Consider the following 25,025-nt stretch of genomic DNA (forward strand, 5'->3'; position numbering starts at 1 on the left):
CAAAGCTGGAAGTGGGGAGATTCAGGCTGGATGTGAGGAAGTTCTTCACCATGAGAGTGATGAGACCCTGGAATGGGCTGTCCAGGGAGGTGGTTGAGGCCCCATCCCTGGAGGTGTTTAAGGCCAGGCTGGATGAGGCTCTGGCCAGCCTGCTGTAGTGTGAGGTGTCCCTGGCCATGGCAGGGGGGTTGGAACTGGATGATCCTTGTGGTCCCTTCCAACCCTGACTGATTCTATGATTCTATGAAAGCCAGGCAAAATGAGAGCTCCATCTCCACATACATCATATCAACTGGAATTTCACAACACTGTTCATGGCAATAAGCACTGGCAAGATTGCAGCTTTGGTAAGAAATGTGCACAGCAGATGATCCTAAGATCAAAGTTCACCTGACAGACTTAGCAGCAGGATTTGACTACCAAGGGAAGGATACCATCAGAGTTACATCACACAGCCATACCAACATAGCTCTCTCTGGGGACACCTCACTTCCACAGAGAAAAGCATCTCCATGGGGCAGCCTGAAGAACAGAAACAGGGTGTTTTCATCTTCCTAAATGAATTACCCTCCCAACTCAAAAGCCAACAAACACTTCATGCTGCCAGACTGCAGGAGGTATGCCAGAAGCAAATTCACATCAATATTATTAGTTACTATTAGGATATTATTAATGCCACAAGCAAATTCACTATTATTATAACATATATTATTATTTCAAACAGAGCTGCCAGTGTGAAACAACAGACTAAACACATTGTTCCCTGTCAAAACTGCTGTTGGGTTTTTATTTCTTTTAAATTTTATATCACCAAGAAAATCTATCTCTGATCAGCTGTCCACCAGCTCCATATTCCTCCTTTTTTCTCTGAACAGAAACCTGTACTTGTGGAACATGAATTTTTAGAGAGCAGCCTTCTAGGATTTGAAGAGGGTTACTGAAGAGCTGGAGAGGACTTGTAAAGAGGCATGGAGTGACAGGACAAGGAGTGATGGCATGAAACTGGAAGAACCTGGATTTAGATTAGACATTAGGAAGAAATTCCTCCCCATGAGGGTGATGAGGCACTGGAGCAGGTTGCCCAGAGAAGTTGTGGAGGCTCCTGGAAGCATTCAAAGCCCAGCTAGATGAGGCCTTGAGCAAGCTGGTCTAGTAAGAGGTGTCTGCTCATGGCAGGGGTTTGGAACTAGATCATCTTTAATGTCCCTTCCAACCCAAACCATTCTATGATTCTGACTTTCACAGACTGAGAGTTACACTCTGCTTCGCTGCAGTCACTACTCTCAGGATCATTCCTATTTACTGATAGTCAGCAACAGATTCATTTTTAGACACCACTTTCTCATCAGGTTTTTCCATACACTTGACAAATATTGATCACTCAAAGCTCTCATGGCTCAAAAAGAGTAGGGAATCTGTCTGAGCAGATTGAAGCTTCTCTGCAGTCAGACTAACCCAGAAGACAGGCATCAGAGCTACATGGTTGCTGTATGACAGCAACAGCCCTGAAGAAAAGGCCTTGGGGGTGCTGGGGGATGAGAAGCTCAGCAGGAGCCAGCAGTGAGCACTTGCAGCCCAGAGAGCCAAGCAGAGCCTGGGCTGCAGCAAGAGAAGTGTGGCCAGCAGGGCCAGGGAGGGGATTCTCCTCCTCTGCTCCACTCTGCTCAGACCACACCTGGAGTACTGTGTCCAGTTCTGGAGCCTCTATTACAAGAAAGATCTGGAGGTGCTGGAAGGTGTCCAGAGAAGGGCCACCAGGATGATCAGAGGGCTGGAGCTGCTCTGCTATGGAGACAGATTGAGAGAGTTGGGGTTGTTCAGTCTGGAGAAGAGAAGGCTCTGAGGAGACCTTCTTGTGGCCTTCCAGGATCTGAAGGGGGCTACAAGAAAGCTGGAGAGGGACTTTTTAGGGTGTCAGGTAGGGACAGGACTGGGGGAAATGGAAAAAAATAGAAATGGGTAGATTCAGATTGGATGTTAGGAAGAAGTTTTTCCCCACGAGGGTGGTGAGACACTGGCACAGGTTGCCCAGGGAGGTGGTGGAAGCCTCATCCCTGGAGGTTTTTAAGGCCAGGCTGGATGTGGCTCTGAGCAACCTGATCTAGCATGAGGTGCCCCTGCAGGGGGGTTGGCACTGGCTGATCCTTGAGGTCCCTTCCAACCCTAACAATTCTATGACTCTATGACAGGAGTTGTGCTAACTTAGGCTTCATTCTGTACTCCCAGACAGCCCAACCAGCTTAGGTTTAAGCCTGCTTGAATTGGGCTTCTTTGGCTCTCTTGAAGATGAAATTTGGGTCAGGAATGTCTGTGCAGTCAAGACAATCCCAAAGAAACCAATTAGCCTGCACAGCAGCTGGCTTGGAATTAAATATCAGGAATGCTATCTGAGCACTGTCAGGGGTTATGCTGTATCTGACAATTTTCAAAGCTTTGAGGAAAAGAAAGAAAAATACCATTAAAAAAATGTGACACAACTCAGGTTAACTGTGTGGCATAATAAACATTCAAAATCAATTCTGCATCTTTGGATGCCAGTGCAAGAACTTGTGTAATACTGACCACCATAAACTCAGCAAGACAGTGATTCCAGAGCAACAACTCTCAGTGCAGAGCATCAGGAGGTGACTGCGGGGACGCTCAAGTGAAATAAACCCACAGAAAATCAAACAGAAATGCCAAGTTATGTTCTTCACACACTCACATGGGTACCCCTCTAATATGCCAGTTAAAAAGTTGATTACTGATCTGATTTGATTCAGCTGCAGTAACTAAAAAGTGACATCCTCAGCAGAAATGTTGACCTGGTCTCAGAGAATAAACAGCAGCAAACAACTCAGGAACATTTCTGGGAGGCAAGCACCTCTGACCCATGCTTGGGAGAGCACCCAGCTGAGCCTTGTGCCACACCAGCAGCTCCTCAGGGAGGTACAGCCCATCTGCTGCTCCCTCTGAAGCATCTTCTCACGGAGCAGTGCACTGAGCCATCACACAAAGGGTGACTAATCTTCATTTGAAGTTCAGCCTATAGCCTGTGGCCACTGGGACACTTCTTGTTCAGAGCAGGATGATACTTTGAAGTTTTCCTGCACAGCTGTAAACTGAGTTAGGAAAGGAGTTTGGCATTTGACTGCTGCGTGCACAGTGTGGGGAGGAGACAATGGCTGCAGGAAGGGAGTGGTGGTTCTGAAATACAGTCAGCTGTCAGCTCAACACACTCTGCAGCCTGGCAGTCTAGAAAGCAAGTAAATCATAGACTCATAGAATGGTTTGGGTTGGAAGGGACCTTAAAGATCACCCAGTTCCAGCCCCCCCTGCCATGGGCAGGAACACCTCCCACTAGCCCAGGTTGTTCAAAGCTTCATTCAACCTGGCCTTGAACACCTTCAGGGAAGGGATATCCATGACCTCCCTGGGCAACCTGTTCCAGTGTCTCACCACCTTCACTGTAAAGAATCTCTTCCTAATCTCCAGTCTCAATCTCCCCTCTTCCAGCTCAAAGACACTGCCTCTCATCCTATCACTACAAGCCCTTATCGAAAGTCCCTTCCCGGCTTTCTTGTAGCCCTCTTCAGGTAGTGGAAGGTTGCTCTGAGGCCTTCCAGGAGCTTTCTCCAGGCTGAACAGCCTCTACTCTTGCAGCCTGTCCCCACAGGGGAGGTGCTCCAGCATTTTGATCATCTTCGTGGTGTCCTCTGGACCTGCTCCAACCATTCCATGTCCTTCTTATGCTGGGGGCACCAGAACTGGACAGCCTAATTCAGTCTGTATCTCAAGTTCAGCAGAACCAGAGGAATCCCTGTGTTGCCTTGTTGTCAATTTCTTCTGTTAGTCCAACACTGCAGCAGGATATTAGCTGTCACTGATTTAAATCACCACAGATTCACAGTATAGAAACAAAACTAAACCCTACAGTCTGAAAACACAGTCATCAGCTAACATGTGGCTGCAGCAGACATTAAGAAACAACACTGCAGCTCTTCTGACTTCTAAGTCATCAGTTCCTTTCTCTCCATCCTCCAATCTCCATCTTAATTCCCTACACACAATTCCCTGTGCTGTTCCAGTTTTCTTCTCACACATTTACTTCAGAACAACCTGGATATTAATCAAGGTGAACCTCAACAGGGCTGTGGGCAACCTGCCCCTGCTTACTAGAGAGGGGGTTGGACTAGATGACCTTTGGAGGTCCCTTCCAACCCAGACCATTCTAAGATTCAAGGTTTATATACCTAAACTCTTAGAAATTATAGGCTAAAACAACAGTTCACACCACTGCAGAGCAATTGTGCTAATATCCTAAGAACAGGACAGCCTTACAAATTCTCCATCCCCCTTTCACCACATCTTTCACCCACTGTTAGGAACAAAGCTTTAAAAGAGCAACTATCAAATCATAATGAGACACATTTCAGTTAAAGCTGATGGCACAAACCTCTGCTCACCTGTTCTGGGAATACCTTCTCAGCTGAAACAAAGTGCTTTCATCTTATTTCTTGCTGTGTCAGCAAAATGCAAAAGAAACCCAAAACTTCCCTTCCCCCTCCCCAATTATCGAAGACAAGCAGTAAATATTCCTAACTTCTCATTACATTAATACAAGTAATTTCAGGGTAATTTCTTGAAATGAAAATAATTCCAGGTGCTTGACAAATGACATTAAGTGGGTTTCCGTACAGCCACACAAGCACCCGAAGCATAAGGACACCAATTCACACTGAACAGCTAATTAAATAGTCAACCCATGGAACTTAATCCCAACAAAAAATTCATTTCCAAGCCTGCACTTTATTACCCACACCCACAGAGAACCACACAATTCTGCCTCCAGAGGGGCAGGTAGACAGAAAATTAGAAGTCAGACCTCAGAGATGGCAAGAGCGCTTCGGCTGTAAAAAGATCTGATATGCTGCTGATCACAAATGCCAGAACTGATTTTCAGGCACAGAGCAATTGTCACAGGGACTGTGACTGAATGCAGCTCTCTCACACATGCACACCTCATGTGAAGAATTATGCACACACACACAAAAATCATAATAAGTACCAAGAGGCAGGAAGCTTGGAGCATGTGGTGCCTCCCACAGCTGCTGGGCCATGCCATTATCTGCAGCTGAGCTGCTGGCCACCTGAGATCCCAAGATATCCTTTGGCAGGTGACATATATTTGCTACTACACAGGTCCCAATTCTTCTCAGGATTAAAACTGTTGCAAATCCTTGAAAAATGTTTGTTCATTTTTATGGATTAGAAGTAATTCTAAGTTCAGGAACAGCTGGCAGTGACACCACCACTCCCCCCAAGTAAGAGGACTCAGTCGTGTTTTTGCCCACCTCAGCTGGAACACACAGACAGATCTGACTGTCACACTTCTACACAAAGAGGAACCCTCCAAAGCTGCTTCTGAGTCACCATAAACAACAAATCCTTTGTGCTCTGCTGCATCATCTCTTTTGATTATTTTTTTTTAAATGAATACATGTGTCTAAACATTTTCCTTTGTATGATTTTAGTGAAGCGTTGGCTTAAAAAAAAAAAAAAACAAAACACCCTGAGAAATAAAGCACACCACAAACCAAGATTCTACTCTTAGCAACATAGGCACAAATACAGAACGCATACAACAATCAAATTACTTTGGTAACTGTCAAGGCCACTACTTAGGCATAACCAGTCTAAGACAAAGATTTAAAAAAACCACTACAAAACAGATTAGATAACTCTTTCTGAAGATCCCATAGCTGCCACATACAGGTAAGACTGAGCCAGCTGGGGCTGTTCAGCCTGGAAAAGAGAAGGATCCAGGGAGACCTTAGAGGAGCCTTCCAGGATTTGATGGGGGGTACAGGAGAGCTGAACAGGGACTCCTGACACAGCCATGGAGAGACAGGACAAGAGGTAATGGCTTCCAAGTGCAAGGAGCTGTATTTAGATTAGACAGGAGGAGGAAATTCTTCTTCCCAAGGAGGGTGGTGAGGCACTGGAACAGGTTGCCCAGAAAAGCTGTGGAGGCTCCAAGCCTTGAAGCATTCAAAAGTAAGTTGGATAGGGCCTTGAGAAAGCTGCTCTAATAGCAGGTGTCCCTGCCCATGGCAGGGCAGTTGGAACTAGATGATCTTTGAAGGTCCCTTCCAACCCAAACCATTCTGTGATCCTGCGGTACCTGTAACTCGTCCAAGTGACTTGAAATTACTTGAGTGCTACCAGAAAGTACTGATGTTAATAACAGAAACAGACAAAGAGAGATGTTTGAACAGATCACTGCTAGTAGTGATTAGCCAGCAGTTGTAGTGAAGACTTGCATTCTTCCATTGTCACAATCTTCCTCTCATTACTGATTACTGTTTGGGTATGATTGAAAGCAGGCAGTCAGTAGCATTAATGTGACTGCAGGAAGGTCAGTGGAACACTTCATCATAGCACTATGCCCCATTGCTCAGAAGTAAAAATGACTTTAAAATAGACATGCCAAACTATCAAGAGATCTGACAGACATGTGCAGGCCCATATGAACAGATCACCACAGACTAACTAGGGAGATCTTTGCTGGAAGCAGGTGATAATGAGGGCAGCTAAGTAAGACTGAAATTACTTTAAGGTGAAACAGTAGGTAGTAGGTTGGTGTATCAGTTTGTTTGCTCATTCTCTACCTACAGAAAAGGTGATATTAAGTTCTGAAGGGAGAATTAAATGAAGAAACATGGTGATTTTTGCCTCTGCTGAATGCAGTGGAGTTCTTGAACCCTTCAAAGCTGCTGGTTGAGAAACCAACACTGTGCAGGATTATTTCATTAACAATTATCAGCAGGAGTAAAATACTCCAACTTTCATACAGCAGACTTATAGAATATAGACATATGCCAAATGGCATTGTGAACTGCATCACAGAGTAAATCCTTCTATTACTGAGCACCACCATAAGCACAGAGGTAATTCACACACACAAGTTACTACATGTTCTTTCACATCATCCAAGACGAATCTACAAAACAAAGTCCCAGTATGCTTGCAGGAATCCCAGCAGAGATTCCCCATCCATGTTAGTTACATCCCAGCACTGTTACACTGGCATGCTTCAGGTGTGAGACAGAAAGTTACTACTCAGGGTCCACTACCCTGGACACACCTATCACAGACTGTGGCTGCTTGCAAGATCACAGAATGGTCTGGCTTGTAAGTAACCTTCAAAGCTCATCCAGTCCAACCCCCTCCACAGTCAACAGGGACATCCTCAACTAGATCAAGTTGCCCAGAGCCCTGTTGAGCCTCACCTTGAATATCTCCAGGGAAGGGGCCCCAACCAGCTCCCTGGACAATATGTTGCATTGTTCCACCACCCTAATGGTAAAGAACCTATTCCCAACATCCAATCTAAATCTGCTCTGCCCTAAGTTTGAAGCCATTGCCCCTGGTCCTGTCCCTGCAGGCCTTTGCAAACAGTCTCTCTCCATCCTTCTTGTAGTCCCCTTCAGGTACTGGAAGGCTGCTATCAGGTCTCCCTGGAGCATTCTCTTCTCCAGGCTGAACACTCCCAGCTCCCTCCTCAGCCTATCCTCATAGCAGAGGTGCTCCAACCCCCTGATCATTTTCATGGCCCTCCTCTGGACCCACTCCTGTATTGAGAGCTCCAGAGCTGGATGCAGTACTGCAGGTGAGGTCTTACCAGAGCAGAGCAAAGTGGCAGAATCACCTCCCTGAATCTGCTCATCCATCACCACCCTCAAGTTCTTTTCCTCTGAGCTGCTTTCTATCCCCTCCTCCCCCAGTCTGTACTGACAGTGAGGGTTGTTCCGAACCAGGTGCCGAACCCTGTGCTTGTTCTTGTTGAGCCTCATGAGGATCACCTGGGCACCACCTCTCCAGCTGTGTAATCCTGCTGTGGCACAACAGAGCTCATATTCCAACAGAGAGGCAACTTAAGACTCTCCCTGAAAACACATTATGGTACAAATGGTTCTGCTTGGAAGAGGGAACAGTTTCCTGCTGAGAGCTCCCAATTTGCTGAAACTTCACGCCTTCCTCTGGCCTTCTGAAGGGCACATTTTTTGTTGCCATTCCCACTTTCAGGGATGGTGTTGATTCCATTAATTGGCCAATCTTCTGAGGCTGTTTTTAGCATCACAGATGTGCACACTATACATTATGGATGGGCATTTAATTATGCGCAATTCTCAATGCCTAGCACAGCCTCACTTCTACAGGCTCCTGCCATGCATAGAAACATCACACAAATACACTGCTTGGAATCACAGAAACAGAGGCTGCTTTGGGTAGGAAGGGACCTTTAAAGCTCATCTAGTCCAAAGCCCTTGCAGCCAGCAGGGACATCTGCAACTAGAGCAGGCTTTCTAGAGCCCCAAACAACCTGACCTGCAGTGGTTCCAGGGATGGGGCATCTACCACCTTTCTGGGCAACCTGGGCCAGTGTCTCATCACCCTCAGTATAAAAAATTCTTCCTTCTCTCTAGTCTAAATGTCCCTTTTTTAGTTTAAAACCATCATCCCTTGTCGTGTCACAACAGCCCTTGCTAAAAAGTCTGTCCCCAGCTTTCTTATTGACCTCTTTTAAGTACCAAAAGGCTGCTCTATGGTCTGCCTGCAGCATTCTCCAGGCTGAACAACCCCAACTCTCTCAGCATGGCCTCACAGCAGAGGGCTTCCAGCCCTTCCCTCATTGCTGTGGCCTGCTCTGGCCCCTCCCCACCAGGTCCACGTCCTTCTTGTGCCAAGGACTCCAGAGCTGGCCCCAGCACTGCAGGTGGGGTCTCAGATCTTAGATTCTGCCAGAGGACCAACATTAACATTCTGACATTGTATTATCCTTATAAAACGTGCTCTGCCAGTTATGAACATGGGTATCATGAGATTTGCTTGAGCAACTAAGGAAGTGAAAGAGAAATTCATGAAATTTCATTCCTGATGTCAAGCTACATTCCAGTTCCGAAGTCTTTTGGCATGCTGTGGGAAGTGAGAAGCTGGTCTGGTCAGAAATTTAAACTGACCTTTAAAGGCAAAGCATCTAGTGGGAGCCTGGAGAAGTTCAGTCTAACAGAAGGTGGCTGCTGACCCACTGCCCCATGGAACCAGAAGGCATTCATGGAACCAGTTACTGCTGCTAACACAGATGAAGTCTGTTAAGTGCTTTGGACAGAAAGAGTCAGACAACTGAAAGGTTTCCATTGAGATGACTTAACCATTATTCTACAAAAAAGCCCCACCCCACTGATCTAATTTTTGCCAAAAGGACAGTGAAAATTTCCAAACTGCTTTTCCTTTCCATGGAAACACAGTGGGAAGCTCTTGATATTGCCCCACATTCAATCATGGGAAAATGGCATTCTTAAGCCTGAGTTGGAAGACACCTTCAAGATCAGCCAACTAGTTTAAAAAACCCCTCTGCCACAGGCAGGGACACCTCCTACTAGACCAGCTTGCTCAAGGCCCCATTCAACCTGGCTTTTGAACCCTCACAGGCTTGGAGCCTCCACAACTTCTCTGGGCAACCTGTTTCAGTGTCTCACTACCCTCCTGAGGAAGAATTTCCTCCTGATGTCTAATCTAAAGCCAGCTTTTTTCTCATCCTGTCACTCTATGGCTTTGTTTAAAAAGTTCCTCTCCAGCTCTCCTGTAGCTCCCTTCAAATACTTACCTACTGATAACAATTTTGTTAACAAAAATCTTAATACATTTAAAGCTAATTAACTACTCAACTATACTTCTAAAAACAGAGCTCCTCGGGCTGAAATAAAACAATACTTTGGGTAGGTAAGTATGGCAACAGAAACTAATCTATGGTGAGTGCTGGCACTATGCAAGAAACACACAGCTAATTCCCACAGAGGCTGAGGCCCTTGCACAGTGAGATCAGGGCTTTCCACCACAGGCCACCACCACCTATCTGAAATCTAAATCACTACTTGAGAAAATCTGCATTAAACCCAGATCCCTGATGTCTTTTTTCTCTGTTCCAAGACAAAGCCATTAGCTGCACATCCCTCTCAGCACAATGCCATTAGCAGACCTGTTATTAACACCACAAATAACAAATTCTGGCATAATGAACAGACCATTCTAAGATTCCAATCTCTTAGATAACTCTCAGTTACAGGAACACTGCATTCAAGAAACTCAGAAGGAACACTCAGTTACATTGCCATATCCTCCCTCCCCAAACCAACAAATCCAAGGCAGTAATCACCAATCCTTCTTAACTTGTTTCTAAACCTAAGGAATAGCTTACATGCAATGTACCTGCCAACTTGGTCAGTCTAAAACTACCACAACCACTCTGCTGAGTACTGATAACTCTGGGGATAAAAACTACCAAAAGAGGTCCTTAATTTGTCTCATAAACTGGAGGTAAGTTCAGAAGGGAATTAACATTGCTGCATATTTATACTGTCAAACACTTCCCAGGGCAGGCTAGGCAAGAGGTGCATGTGGATACAAAAAATGGAGAGACAGATGGAGCCATGGATGAACTGCCACTCTCCTGCTATTGTCAGCCAGATATATCTGGCTCCAAAGAAAGCAAATAAAGGCCAGAGACTTAAAACAATAAAGTTACAACTGTAACAAGCAGATGTTTTCACATGAACCAAACAGACAACACAGGCATGACCCAGAAAATAAAAGCAGTCACTGCTATTGCTACAGCTTCAGGAAAACAAAGCCCAGTGCATGTCCTAAAATAATTCCATTTAAAACACCATCACACAAAAGACTATCTCTGTCCAACTATTGTTTATAATTTCTCTCCCTTCCAAAGCAATAAATATCTGAATCGAGCTTAATGCCAGTGTTATGACAGTATTAGCACCTAATAAATACTGCTGCAGTGGATGGACAAAACCCACTCCTGTTACACAGCCCAGTGTTTTTGGGGACCTTTCAGTGGATGTGTCACTAAGTTCAAAATCAGAGCAGAAAGCAGGGGGTGGAGGGGGAAGACAATAAGAAGAGGAGAGTAGTAAACCCATTTGCTAAATAAGAAGCATTTCTCCTGTTCAGCTTATGGATGAGAGAAGCTTCTGCAGTAGCTGCACAGCAGATCCGTAGCCAGAATTCTGCTCATATGAGTGATGGATTTTGGGCTCAGCAGCAAAAATAGGGGGGAAAATTAAAAGCAAGTGGTTTTGATGTTTGCTTCTTGGGGGAGAAATAGGTTCTCTTCAGCCTGAAAGAAGTGTTGCCGGCCTTTTTTTTTTTTTTTTCTTAAGCAGAACAAAAGGCAGGAGTTAGTAAAACAGAATGCAATACTTGACCGGATCCTCCTTTTATTTCAAAAGACATTAATTAGGACACTGATCTTCAACTGGAAAACCCATGGTCAGATCCCTCCTCCTCCAGGGCAGAATTTGAAAGGCCTATCATAAAGTCTGGGTTTCCAGCAAGGGAAATGAAATTACCAAACACATGCTCATTAAGTAAGAGCTTGTTATTTCTGTTTACAACAGAACAGTAAATATTCCATGATCATTTTACTACAGACTGGATAACTGAAAAAGGAGTGAAGTTTGTATAAGACCACCTCCATCTTAACACTGCACTGCTTCTAAAAGAATTGACTTGCCCACATGAATGGTGTTTTAATGTGCTGTGTGTATCAAAACCATGTATTTAAACTAAAATCCTCTTCTTTTCAGCACAGTTTTTAAAGCCCTAACTGAGCACAAAGTTTACTCAGTCCTCCTTTCTTAAACGCAATCTTTTCATTTGCTTCCAGAAAAAGGTACCTCCAGCTTTGCCTGCCTGCATAAACAAAGCTAAGAAGTGCTATATTGCACCAAAGTCATTCTGTTTCCCAAAACAGCCCTGCTTTGCCATCTGGAAAATGAATTACAGCCACTCCAGAACGTCTGGCATCTGGTGGGTAGGAGCTGAGCACTGAGAGAGACAGAGTGGCCATTGGCAAAACCCAGCAGGGAGGCTGTACTGCACTCACTGTGCTCCTCACCTTGCCCCTCTGCTCCACTCTGCTGAGAGCACCTGGAGCACTGGGTCCAGCTCTGGAGCACCCAATGCAAGGAGGACATGGGCCTGGTGGAGAAGATCCAGAGGAGGCCACAAAGATGTTCCAAGGGCTGAAGCACTTCCCCTATGGGGACAGCCTGTGAGAGTTGGAGTTGCTCAGCCTGGAAAAGAGAAGGCTCTGAGGAGACCTTAGAGCTGCCTTCCAGGATTGGAAGGGTGCTAGAGGAGAGCTGAACAAGGTTGACAAAGGCATGGAATGAGAGGATGAATTGTAATGGCTTCAAACTGGAAGAAGCTGGATTTAGATTAGACACAGGAGGAAAATCTTCCTCAGGAGGGTGGTCAGGCACTGAAACAGGTTGCCCAGAGAAGCTGTGGAGGCTCCAAGCCTGGAAGTGTTGAAAGGCAGACTGGATGGGGCCCTGAGCAAACTGGTCTAGTAGGAGGTACCCCTGCCTGTAGCAAAGGGGTTAGAACTAGCTGGTCTTCAAGGTCCTTTCCAACCCAAAACAAGTCTGTGATCTAAAGACACTGATTGCAAATGATTTGTGAAATGTTGTAACTCCTCTTCTCTTACAAATTCTGCCCTGTGTGACACTGGCATTTCCAAGATTGTGCTGATTCTCCATGCTCTGAAAGATGGGGAAAGACCATGCTGGGGAAGCACCCTACACTTCACAAGGCAGCCTGCAGTATTTCCAGTTCAGGAAGAGCACTGGTGGGTTTTTAAATAAGCCAAATAATATTCCCCACGCGAAGAACGGCCAGATTTTGACAGATCAGTGTACTCTGCCTAGCTGTAAAAACCACTCTGCTGATGGAGTTTCGGTCACCACCAGAAAGCTCACAGACAAAACCTTGCCCAGCTCCAAAATTCAGCATTTCCAATAACATCTATGTGTTATACTAGAGCAATGGAGCACAAAGTTCCAAGCACAGCATTTCAGAAAGCACAATCTGTGCACTGACAAGGGCCATATGGTCCTGTACTACCACATCTAACAACCCAGTCTGCAGTCAGCTGCAATTTCCAAGGCAATGGTTGGTATCTGATGACAAATTCCATTCTCCTAAGAAGACTCCTTCCCCTCCATTTGCCAAACAACAGCTAAAGAGATAGCCTTTCTGTAAACATCATTTACTTGAGGGTAGTACCACCACTCACTGCAAATATTTTATCACCAATTAGCTGCAAAGGACTCAGGAAGAAAAGCCACATTGTCTGGCTGACATAGCTCAGCAGCTCCAAGCAGCACAGTTTCCTGAGCTGAGTGCAGCCTGGGTAGAAACATCTGGCAGGCTGAAGGATGCTACAACATGTTTACAAACTGTAGGCAGCTCAACCTCTTGCAATTTTTTTTTTTTTCCCTTCAAATTCACGTTTAGGCACTTTTGTTCCTGACAGCCTCACCATCACTCCACTGATTATGCTAATGGTGTTCTACTGCTATTAAATCCATCGAGGCGCCAAGCAGACAATTGCCCCATTTTCCAGCCTATTTAACAAGTTGAAAACATTAACTCTGCTCATTCTTTATGTCCTCCCCACAATAAACTCGGAGAAGAAAAGGGTGAGGCTTTCTGGAGATAAGAATCAATTATTATTTTTTAATTCTTTTTTTAAAACAAAACAAGGTTTTGGGTCGTTGCCCAAAGAACCAGTTCAATGCTCCTGCTTTGGAGCAAACCTTAAAAAACAACAACAACAACAACAAAAAACCAAACCAACATGAAATGGGCCTGACACCACTTAGAGGAAGCTACCTTGGGAAATCCTGAGTAATATAAGCAGATAAAGGGTCTTGAAAGACAAAAACCAGAAGGTCAGGAACTCAGGTGCTTTACTAAAAAATGTGATTAACTGATACTTAAAACAGAGCAGGTACTCTGGGCTGCTCCAAAATTGAAAAGCAGAGCACTGTGCATGTTATTGCTCAGAGTGTTATGTAAAGCTATGCATACAGTCACAAAATGTTAGGGGCTGGAAAGGACCTCGAAAGCTCATCCAGTCCAACTCCCCTGCCAGAGCAGGATCACCTAGAACAGATCACACAGGAACACTTCCAGGTGGGTTTTGAGTATCTCCAAAGAGGGAGACTCCACAACCCCCCGGGCAGCCTGTTCCAGTCTTCTGTCACCTTCACAGTGAAAAATTTTTCCTCATGCTTCCGTGGAACTTCCTATGCCTCAACATCCACCAATTGCCCTTTTGTGCTGTCACTGGGCATCACCCAGCAAGCCTGGCTCCAGCCTCTGGGCACCCACCCTTTACATAGTTATAAACATGAATGAGGTCAGCCCTTAGCCTCCTCTTCTCCCAGCTAAAGAGCCCCAGCTCCTCCAGTCTCCCCTCATAAGAGATCACAACTGATGATTCAGGCTGCACCTCAGTGATTGAGCCAAACTCATTGTCCCATCCCATTATAACTAAACTGAAACATCACACTTCCATACTTTTCCCTCTTTCAGTATAGAGGATGATTTATGCCACCAATTCAGCTCCAAAACTAACAGGACTCCCCCTTTTCCCCCTCCATTCATCAACCATTAAGTAAAAGGCTAGCTGACAACACTGCTTTTAACACCTCTTAGAGCTGCTGAGGGACCAATCACAAATGCAGATTTTCGCTGATACTGCTTCTTAGAAATTAAAGTCTCTCTCCAGAAAACTTCAGTTGCTTTTTTGCTAGACATCAAAAGTAACCTCTGACCACAAGCGAGCTGCCAGTTCATAAAACAATCACTTAATTGTGCATTAATTTCCTCAAAGAATTCAGCATATTAAACCGAGCTGCAGAACACCAAAGTCTAACCATACCTCTAATGGTCAAGATCTAAATCTCTGCCTGTATCAAATTTCTGCCTCTTCTCTGAACCCACAGACATAACCAGCCAGTCACCAACCTAGTAGAAAGACAACCAAAGTAGTATTTTAATTCACCATAAAAGAAACAAACAAACATCCATATGGAGAGTCCCCTCATTTGCATATGAGAAATAACCACGAAGCACTGATCTCTTCCAACCTCAACAGTTCCACCATTCCATAATCAGCAGCAGTGAATGAGGTACTACAACGAGAAACTGGGTAACACCAAGTCTCCATCTCTGCTTTGCTGGCTCATCAGAAGCAGCCTCATATCAGAGAGTCACACAGAATCACAGAATGGTAGGGGCTGCAAGGAACCTCTGGAGATCATCCAGCCCAACCCCTCTGCCAAGGCAGGTTCACCTAGAGAAGGTCACACAGGAATACCTCCAGGCAGGTTCTGAATGTCTCCAGACTGCACTACCTCTCTTGGGCAGCCTGCTCAAGCGCTCCACCACCCTTAAAGAAGTTCCTCCTTGTGCTTAGAAGGAACTTCTTAAGTTCAAGCTTGTGCCTGCTATTCCTTGTCCTGTCACTGGGCACCACTGAAAAAAGACTGGCTCCATCCTCCTGACACTCACCCTTTAGGTATTTATAAGCATTTGAGACCCCTCCTCAGTCTGCTCTTTTCCAGGCTGAAAACCCAAATTCTCTCAGGCTTTCCTCATCAGAGAGATGTTCCAGTCCCCTCATCAGCTTTGTAGCCCTTCCCTGTACCCTCTCCAGCAAGTCCCTGTTCTCCTTGAACCAGGGCACCCAGAACTGACACAGCATTCCAGATGTGGCCTCACCAGGGCAGAGTAGAGGGGGAGAACATCCCTCAACCTGCTGGCCACACTCTTCTTGATGCACCCCAGGATGCCTTCAGCCTTCTTGGGCACAAGGGCACACTGCTGGCTCATGGTCATCATGCTGTCCACCAGAACTCACAGGTCCTTTTCCCCAGAGCTCCTCTCCTCCAAGCTGTACTGATCCTTGGGGTTGTTCTTCCCCACATGCAGAGCTATCACTATTGTGATGGTGGTGCTCTGCTCCCTGTCCTCAGCCATTGCTCTGCAGGCCAGGAGCTCTCCATGTACTTGTACTGCACCAAACACTACAGGTGACATTGAGATCCTCCACGCTGCTACCAGCATCATCACAAATTAAAGAAACAACAACAAAAGCACAGACAGGACACAGGGAAGTGGCCATGGCTTTACCACTGCTGTTTCACAGCTGCATAGAAGTGCTTCTGCTGTTTCACAGTTCTCTCAATCACAGAATGCACTGGGTTGGGAAGGACCCTCAAAAGTTACCTCCTCCAACCCCCCTGCAGTCAGCAGGGACATCAGGTTGCTCAGGGCCACATCAGGTTTGACCTTGACTGTCTCCAGGGACGGGGCCTCCACAACATCCCTGGGCAACCTGTTCCAGTATTTCACCACTCTCACGTGGAGGAACTTCCTCTCTATGTCCAACCTAAATCTCCCCTGCTCCAGTTTCAAGCCATTGCCCCTCATCCTGCCACTGCAGGACCTTCCAAACAGTCCCTCCCCAGTCTTCCTGTAGGCCCCTTTGGATATTGAAATGCAGCTAAAAGGTCTCCCCAGAGCCTTCTCCAGGAGGAGAGGAATGTCTAGAAGAAATAACACACAAAAGAAAGACAACACACACCCCCCCACGACAACCAAAACAACCCCAAGAAAACTCCACCAGCCTCCACCCCCCAAAGCAAACCTCAAGTGAAGGTGCTGAGACTGGCTGTGTACTCACTGTACTCATACAGCAAGCTCCATGCAATTCCTCCCTTTTACAGTTAAAAAGCCTTCAGCAGCCTAAATATTTTCAGTGCTGATTTAAGTGCTTGCACAGTAGGATGGAAGCTATTTAACCTTCAACAAACACTGCTGTGAAAACCTGCCTTAGGCTTGCTACCCATAATGAGCGTAGGTGAAAAGTCCTGCTGGTGCTAGGAGTGTTTCATCATTAATATCTTCCACACAAATAGCAACATTCAAGTCTAATTCTGCTATAAATACCACTAGGTTTGTAGTTAAGGATGATAAGCTCACAGAGTCATCATCCTCTTCAAGAGTGTTTAAAAAAAACCCACCTGACCAAACTGTCCTCAACCCAGCCTTAAAGCAGTATTTCTTTCAGGGTCAGCTATCCAGAGCAACCAACCATTGCAGTGAGAGACCCCCACCTACAACACTCTTCAGCTCTGCTGCCCCCAACATAAGAAGAACACAGAGCTGTTGGAGTGAGTCCAGAGGAGGACCACAAAGATGATCCAAGGGCTGGAGCAGTTCTGCTATGAGGACAGGCTGAAGGAGCTGGGGTTGGTCAGCCTGGAGAGGAGAAGACTCTGGCCAGCCTGCTGTAGTGTGAGGTGTCCCTGCCCACGGCAGGGGGTTGGAACTAGATGATCCTTGTGGTCCCTTCCAACCCTGACTGATTCTATCATTCTAATACTCCAGAGAGACCTCATAGTTGCCTTCCAATACCTTAAGGAACCTAACAGGAAAGCTGCAGGAGTTTTCATAAGGGTTCTTCTGTACCAGGGTGGTGAGACTTTGGAATGGGTTGCCCAGAGAGGATGTGGATGCCTCCTCCCTGGGGGTATTTAAGGCCAGGTTGGATGAAGCCTTGAGCAACCAAGTCTAGTTGAGAGGTGTCTCTGCCTATGGCAGGGAAGTTGGAGCAGATGATCTCTAAGGTCCCTTCCAACCTAAACCATTCTATGATTCTATGTCTGATTTATTGTATGATGGGAACTCACAGAAAAGTCCTTCTCCTAACTGAACTAATCAATACAAATGAAGAACAGTAAAACCAGATATTTTTTTAGGTCTTGCCTACATGAGGGTTTTAATACAAAGTGGATTAGGACAGGGATTTTAAAGCACAACAACTTTTCTATACTAGAAGTATCAACTGTATGGTCCAGCTTAACTATTTGAAATGAATTCAGTTAAACCACATAAAAGAAAGTGTTGCCAATAACTGTTCACAGGCAATGTATGACAGCAGTTGCAGGCTTCCACAGACACAAGGCTGACACAACTGATGGTATGTGTGCAAGGAACACAGCTTGAGCAAGCATCATCTTTTTTTTTTTTTTTTCTTTTAAAATGCAGTCCTGTATCAGTCTTTTAAAGCAGAAACCAAGGCTCCACAGGTGTGGATGTGGGATGATGCATCACAATGCAAAGCTGTTAGCCAGCATTTTATTGTGCCATTTATTAGCTGTTCCCAAAGCTTTCATTTCCTTCTGGATGTGTATTTTCTTCTGCTTGCTAGCAACAGACCTTTCACTACATTACCCTGAGAAACAATATGCTTTTTGTCATTCAGCCCCATGTCTTTAAGCTAGACTTGAATATTGGAAGGCAGTGTAAGTAAAGGCAACTAAGTTGGTGAAGGGTCTGGAGAGGAACAGCTGAAGGAACTGGGGTTTTCTAGTCTGGAAGAGGCCAAGGGGAGACCTCATTGCTCTCTACAACTCCCTGAAAGAGGCTGGAGTGAGATGGGGATTGGTTTCTTCCCCCTAGGGACAGATGATAAAATGTGAGCAAATGGCCTGAAATTGTGCCAGGGGAGGTTTAGGTTGGACATTAGGAAAACCTTCTTTGCTGCAAGAGTGGTCAGGCATTGGAACAGCCTGCCCAGGGAGGTGCTGGAGTCACCATCCCTGAAGGTGGCTCTTGAGGACATGGTTTAATGGCCATGCTGGTGCTAGATTGATGGCTGGACTTAATGATCTTAGAGGTCTTGTCCAGCTGATACAATTCTATGATTCTATAAAGTGTGACTATAAAGTCAGCACAGGCTGAGCACACAGCACTTTCAACACATCCTCCGAGTGCCTTCTGAACGTTTTCCTTCACTGTATTCCCAGTAACAAGACTATGGTTTTAAAACACTGTTTCCAACAGAAAAACAGTGCCCAAGGCCCTTATTTTTATATGGGATCAATACAAAATGATAATCCTCCTTGATGATCAAACACTTGCTGTTCAACTCAATTACAGGAAGGAGAACAGCACTTACAGTAAATCTTTGTCTACCAGGGCATCACAGAATCATAGAATGCACTGGGTTGAAAGGGACCTCCACAGGCCATCTAGTTCCAGCCCCCCCTGCAGTCAGCAGGGACATCCCCAACTAGATCAGGCTGCTCCAAGCTCCATCAGGTCTGACCTTGAATGTCTCCAGGGATGGGGCCTCCACCACCTTCCTGGGCAACCTGCTTAGTGTTCCACCACTCTCAGAATAAAGAACTTCTTCCTAAAGTTCAATGGTATACTGTGGTCTTCTAAAAACAGCCAAACAACCCCCAGGAGGCCAGTACAGGAGAAGAGGAGAAGCAGAAGAGTAATAAGCAGTATCAAGCATCTCATGGCAAACCTGATCAATAACCCACCTTTGGTGAGGTTTCCATCCACGATAACACTAAAAGACAGCACAGAAAGAGCAATCTTAGAGGTGTTCACTCCACAGACAGCCTACTTCTAAAGCCACCAAACCAAAACCAAGCAAAAACTTACAGATAGAACAGTTGCACAGCACCTGCTCTGGCACTGAAAGGCTGCTGATGAACAGCAGAGACTTGTGACATCCTTCCCCTTCACTACTGGCAAGTGAGCAATTAGTGACAAGCCTGCCCCATGACTGCCTAATAATGACATCATGGTGTGCTTTCCTTCCACTGACATGGAAGAGAAGGTTTGGACAGTAAGTAAATTATGAACTCCATCAGGAAATATCTTTATCCTCTCCTTCAACTGTTATCACCTCCAAAGGAGTGAGTGTCCCTCTTCTTTTGCTCAGCTTTTGGGTTAAGACCCACTGTACCATAAGCTCAAATGATTGCTTACATCACAAGAGTCCAGAGAAGGGCAGTGACAGTGGTGAAGGGTCTGGAGAACAGATCTTGAGGGACCTGGAGTTGTTCAGCCTAGAGAAAAGGAGGCTGAGAGAAGACCTCCTCACTCTCTACAACTCCTTGAAAAGAGGTTGGAGCCAGGTGGGGGTTGGTCTCTTCTCCCAAGGAACAAGTGAAAGGACAAGAGGCAATGGCCTCAGACTGCACCAGGGAAAGTTTAGGTTGGACATTAGAAGAAACTTTTTCACTGACAGGGTTCTCAAATCCTGGAACAGGCTGCCTGGGGAAATGGTTGAATTCCCACCCCTGGAAGTGTTTCAAAGATGCAGAGATGTGGTGCTGAGGGACATGGTTTAGCTCCAGACTTGGTAGAGTTACAAAATGGTTGGACTGAATGATCTTAAAGGTCATTTCCAACCAAAACACTTCTGTGATTCTATGATCACAGTGGTAACACAAATACAAAACTACAGCACTCATTTCCTCTCCATAACTCGTAATTTCTATCACACTAACTAAATGTGTTTCACAAATTTTCTTTGCTAACACAGAGTCACAGAATCACACCAGATCTCCCAGGATGGTGGGGGGGGGTGTGGAAGGAACCTCTGGAAATCATCTAGTCCAACTCCCCTGCTAAAGCAGGGGCACCCACAGCAGGTTGTTCAGGATCAGTGTCCAGGTGGGTTTGGAATCTCTCCAGTGACAGAGACTCCACAACCTCCCTGGGTATCCTGCTCCAGAACTCTGACAGCCTCACAGCAAAGTTTCTCCTCACGACCCTCTTGGGATCCCGTTGGTGCCCTTTGCCACTTGTCACGTTGCTGGGCACCAGTGAAAAGAGGCAAGTGCAGAAGGACTTCATCTGGGAGCTGTCGAAACACAGCCTAAGGGACACCCCATGAAAGGGCAGGGATTGATGGAAAGCAACACACACTGCCAACCTATCACTGCAGGTCAACCCTATTGACATAGGTGCAGCTGCAAATAACCAAACCTGAAAAAACCCTCCAGGTCATGTTTGTTTAGGAAGCCAATCAGCATTCTGGGAAATCTACCCAGGCACACATCTCATTCATTTCTTCAAGTGCTGCTAAGTTTAAAGGTATTTGTTTTCTGCAGAGTGTGATTTGAATATACAGGAAGGCACTTCTCTATTACTTGGCACTGCAGTGAGTGCCCACAGAGATAAGAGGATCTTTCATGTTAGAAAGAATTAAACTCTTTTATGTACTGTTCCCCCTCTGAATAAACCCAGACGTACAAGAATAAAATTAAATACCTACCAGCTTCAGGAAACAAAGCTTGGTTTTCAACAAGAACCTGCATTTGCACTGCTGGGATTCTGTAAACACACTTGAAGCTGCTGAGCTATACAAATGAGTTGGAAGCTGAAGCTGAGTTGGGATTAAAGCCTAGCAGGGAAAGCTTGTGACACTAAGATGCCTGCAAAAGGATCAAGGGTTTGCATACAAGAAAAAAGGTAGTGAAAATTATTGATGTATATGAATAAGGGACCACTATCAACTTCAGCTTGCTTTATAACTTGTGTAGGAACACTCACAGCCTAACTTCAAAATCATTTCATATGCTCCAGGGTGTACTTCCCACAGCAGATGACAGAAGTGCTAAGACAACCTTCATATTTCTTATAAAAACTGTAATAGTAAACGACTATAAAGAGAAATAGCTATAGTTAAGCTGGATATCTTAATTACTTTAAAGGATCTGTTAAAAGTAGCAAATGAACAGTTTCCAACTCCACAGCTTAGATGAGAATATCTGAGGTGAGCTGACTCATCTTAACAAGCAGATTTATTGTTTCATTAGTGGAATCTAACCAGGAGGTACTTGGTAGCATTGTCACGTCAGGATAGCAAATAGCTACATTCCCTTTGCTCTCCGTTCAATAAACAAGATAAAAATTTGACCTGAAATGTGCCAAGGGCATCAGGGGTTATCTGTGAGGCAAATTTCTGTTACAGCACAGAAATGAAAGACTCAAGGTAAGAACAGAAGTGTTTCAGAAACTGAATTAATCTAAAATCCTTATTTGAAACTGTGGAAGCAGGAAACTTGACAGTATCACTGGAAATGTCAACAAATCAGCAATCCAATTCCCTCATGTATTGCTTAAATGCAAGAAACATCACTGAAATAAACTGAACAGTTTGTTCACATACTGAGTCTCTGAAAGCAATCTGATTTTAGAATAAATAAATAAATAAATAAACGAGTGCACTCTTGGCCGTGACTGGAGTATTAGCAACTGTGGGACAAATCAAACAGGAGATACAGGAATGCAGACAGGATCACTGCTGGAAGCCCAGGACCTGCATGCCAGACACCTCACTGGAAAGCTCAAGGACAACTGCTAAATTCAACATCCAGACTAACTAAGCTGTTCATATCCACTCTGTAACACAGAGCTAAGTCTGGCTGGGGCCAGCTCCCCAAAAGCTGCAAGATCAGTGTCTGGTCTGGACTCCTCATTTCTTCCCTTCAGCAGCTTTTCCCTCCCATGGAGTTCTTTGGTGTGCAGCATACACAACAACAGGATAACCTCAGAGACAGCACAAGTTAGAAGCTGCAGAGTGGCATAAATCTAATTAAGCTTAAGTGGTAAGACTAAAGGAATTTAAATTAGAAGCAGATACAGATCAGCTTCCTCACATGCAAGTTGCACCGAAACAGACTGCCTCTGGATTCTCTAAATCCAGCCCAGCATTCCTACCCTGTGGAACTCGAGAGTCTAAGGCAGCAGTTAACCAGAAAATGTATTTGAACTTAATAAAACTGAAAATACATATTCAAAATATGTAAAAAAAATATTAAAAGTAATATATGTAAAAAAATAGTAAAAGTAATCAAGAGACAATAGGTTAAGCTTTTGCCTTTTGTACTAATACATCTTAGTTTACAAGAGAAACCCTCAGGAGAAGAGCACAGTTGAAATTACTTCCTCAAGGCCTTCAACTGTTGTTGATTTTACCAGTAGTAGTCAATAACTGCAGCAAATCAACCAAATCACTCCACTGCAGTGGAAGCAAGAAAAACTTGGCACTTACCCAACAGCAAGGTGAACATGAATGAACAGCAAAACCAATTTTCATTATGCAGCTAAGAGCCAGCAGTACAGAAGAGCTTATCAGGGTATGAAACCATCATTTTATGAACTTCTTAAAGACTATACACACAAATTCTGTGCCTATACACACAAATTCTGGTACTTCTGGTCTATTAAAGGACAGGCTTTGCTTGCTTTGCAATTAAAGACTTCAAGTTAATCAGCAACAAGAGCGAATCAATTCTTCACTATTCAACGCAATGACTTCTCAAAAAATAGGTATAGAATAACAGGAACAAAGGTAAAAAGAAGAAAAGCTGAATTTAACTTAAAAGGCAATTTCACAGAGAAGCCACAACCAAAACACTATTGGAGAAATGCAAAATACCAATTCTCTAGTTAGCATCTGCCCAAGCTATTACCCAGGACACCTTCTGAGTGCTGACAGCAACCAGAAAAAGCCTGTGACATTCATTATGAATCCTGTAGGTAGCAATCTGATCTACAAGCAGCACTACAATTCGGCAGGACTGAAAACATTATTCTAACATTACTTGACCCATGCCAAACACTCAGTGTGAACGTTAAAAGCAAAAGCATCACCCAAATAATTGGCAACCTGAGCCTTTGTAGCCAGAATTGACATCGTTTACTGTGCTAAAATGCTGTAGTCACCTTGCAGTAGCAGCAGAAGGAAAACAAAGCGCTCCCTACAAGTGTTTTTTACTTAGTTCTTAGTTCTTATGAATTGTCAGAGTTGGAAGGGACCTCAAGGATCATCTTGTTCCAACCTCCCTGCCATGGGCAGGGACACCTCACACTACATCAGGTTGCTCAGAGCCACATCCAGCCTGGCCTTAAAAACCTCCAGGGATGAGGCTTCCATCATCTCCCCAGGCAACCTGTTCCAGCATCTCACCACCCCCATGGGGAAGAACTTCTTCTTAATATGACATCTGTATCTACCCACTTCTAGTTTTGCTCCATTCCCCCCAGTCCTATCAATACCTGACACCCTAAAATGGCCCTCCCCAGCTTTCCTGTAAGCCCTCTTAAGATGCTGGAAGGCCACAACAAGGTCTCCTCAGAGCCTTCTCTTCTTCGGAGTGAATAGCCCCACCTCTTTCAGTCTGTCTCTATCCATCCCTCTGAATGGGAAAGGAACCTTTGCTACCCTCCTCTTAAATGGGAACAGATCTATCTGATATTACTAGGAAGCACTAGATCTTAAATCATCCTCAGTTTGCTGGCAGTTCCTTTCCAGCTTTCTGTCTACCAGCAATGCAAATGCAACTGAGAAAAGAGGGGCACTCCATCTGAATCAAGTACCTTTTCAAAGCAACAGGAATGATTCTCTCCTGTGTTATACCTAATTTAAATGCAATGCATTGGTGCTACACCTGAGGAAGAGGACCTTTAAAAGGCTTCTGAAGACATTTCTCTACATGTCTTCAGTCAAATGCAAAGCTTGCTAAAGCTGTGACATAGTGCAAACAGAGCCTCTGGATCCAACAAAGCAGAGAATTGAATTCCAGACTTACGTTTCTCATCATCAGCATGTACTAGAGATGCTGCTCTCGACAAGACATCCAATGGAGTCTCCATTCCTCTTGGGATCCTGGAAAATTCAGAGTCAAAGTTTCAAAGAGTGAGGTCGCAGAGTCCTTACCACAACACAGGCAGTGCTCTGCTGCCCAGCCCAGAGCATGCACACATCAGGTCTGCAGAAGGGAACAGCAATGAACAGCAAGAGCATGACAGCACAATGAACCCAAAATTCAGGTCTCTGCTGCTCTTCTCATGTTAGACCAGCACAGGACTTGTTAAAACTAAGCCAGTGCTGAAAATGAGGAAACATTGCAATCAGCTTTCTCACCAGCTACTCATTCAAAACAAACCAGAAGACCAAATTCTCAAGCACTTGGCTGATGCTGACAACTGCTGCTCACACATGTTGCAACAGAGTTGACTGCTATACACTGTCAGGGGTTTTGCCTCCCCCCAGGCCAGCCTTCCATCCCAAAAAATAGCTACTCAAGATAATACCCAGACCCAGCTCCTCTGGAGTGAGGACAATGGCTGGTCTGACACGAGCAGAAGATGGCTTCAGACCCACAGTAGTCTATAAACTTGCACTCCTTACTCTCCCGTGCCCAAAACAGAACCAAACAAAACTTAAATCCACTAAGACACTTTCTTACTCACGAACATACAGTTGAATGAGGGACATGTGTGTATGTAACTTG

General features: G+C 45.0%; 1 protein-coding gene across 1 annotated transcript in view; it reads right to left on the reverse strand.

Moving 5' to 3' along the window:
- The window catches only part of VGLL4 (vestigial like family member 4), a 90,588-nt gene extending 66,204 nt beyond the window's left edge, over positions 1–24,384 (reverse strand). Inside the window, exon 1 of the mRNA XM_054387479.1 lies at positions 24,321–24,384. Coding sequence (XP_054243454.1) covers positions 24,321–24,384 — 64 coding nt within the window. The remainder of the gene's footprint in view (positions 1–24,320) is intronic.
- Between the last annotated feature and the right edge of the window lie 641 nt (positions 24,385–25,025).

This window comes from Indicator indicator, chromosome 15, assembly GCF_027791375.1.
Source record: "Indicator indicator isolate 239-I01 chromosome 15, UM_Iind_1.1, whole genome shotgun sequence".
NCBI lineage: Eukaryota > Metazoa > Chordata > Aves > Piciformes > Indicatoridae > Indicator > Indicator indicator.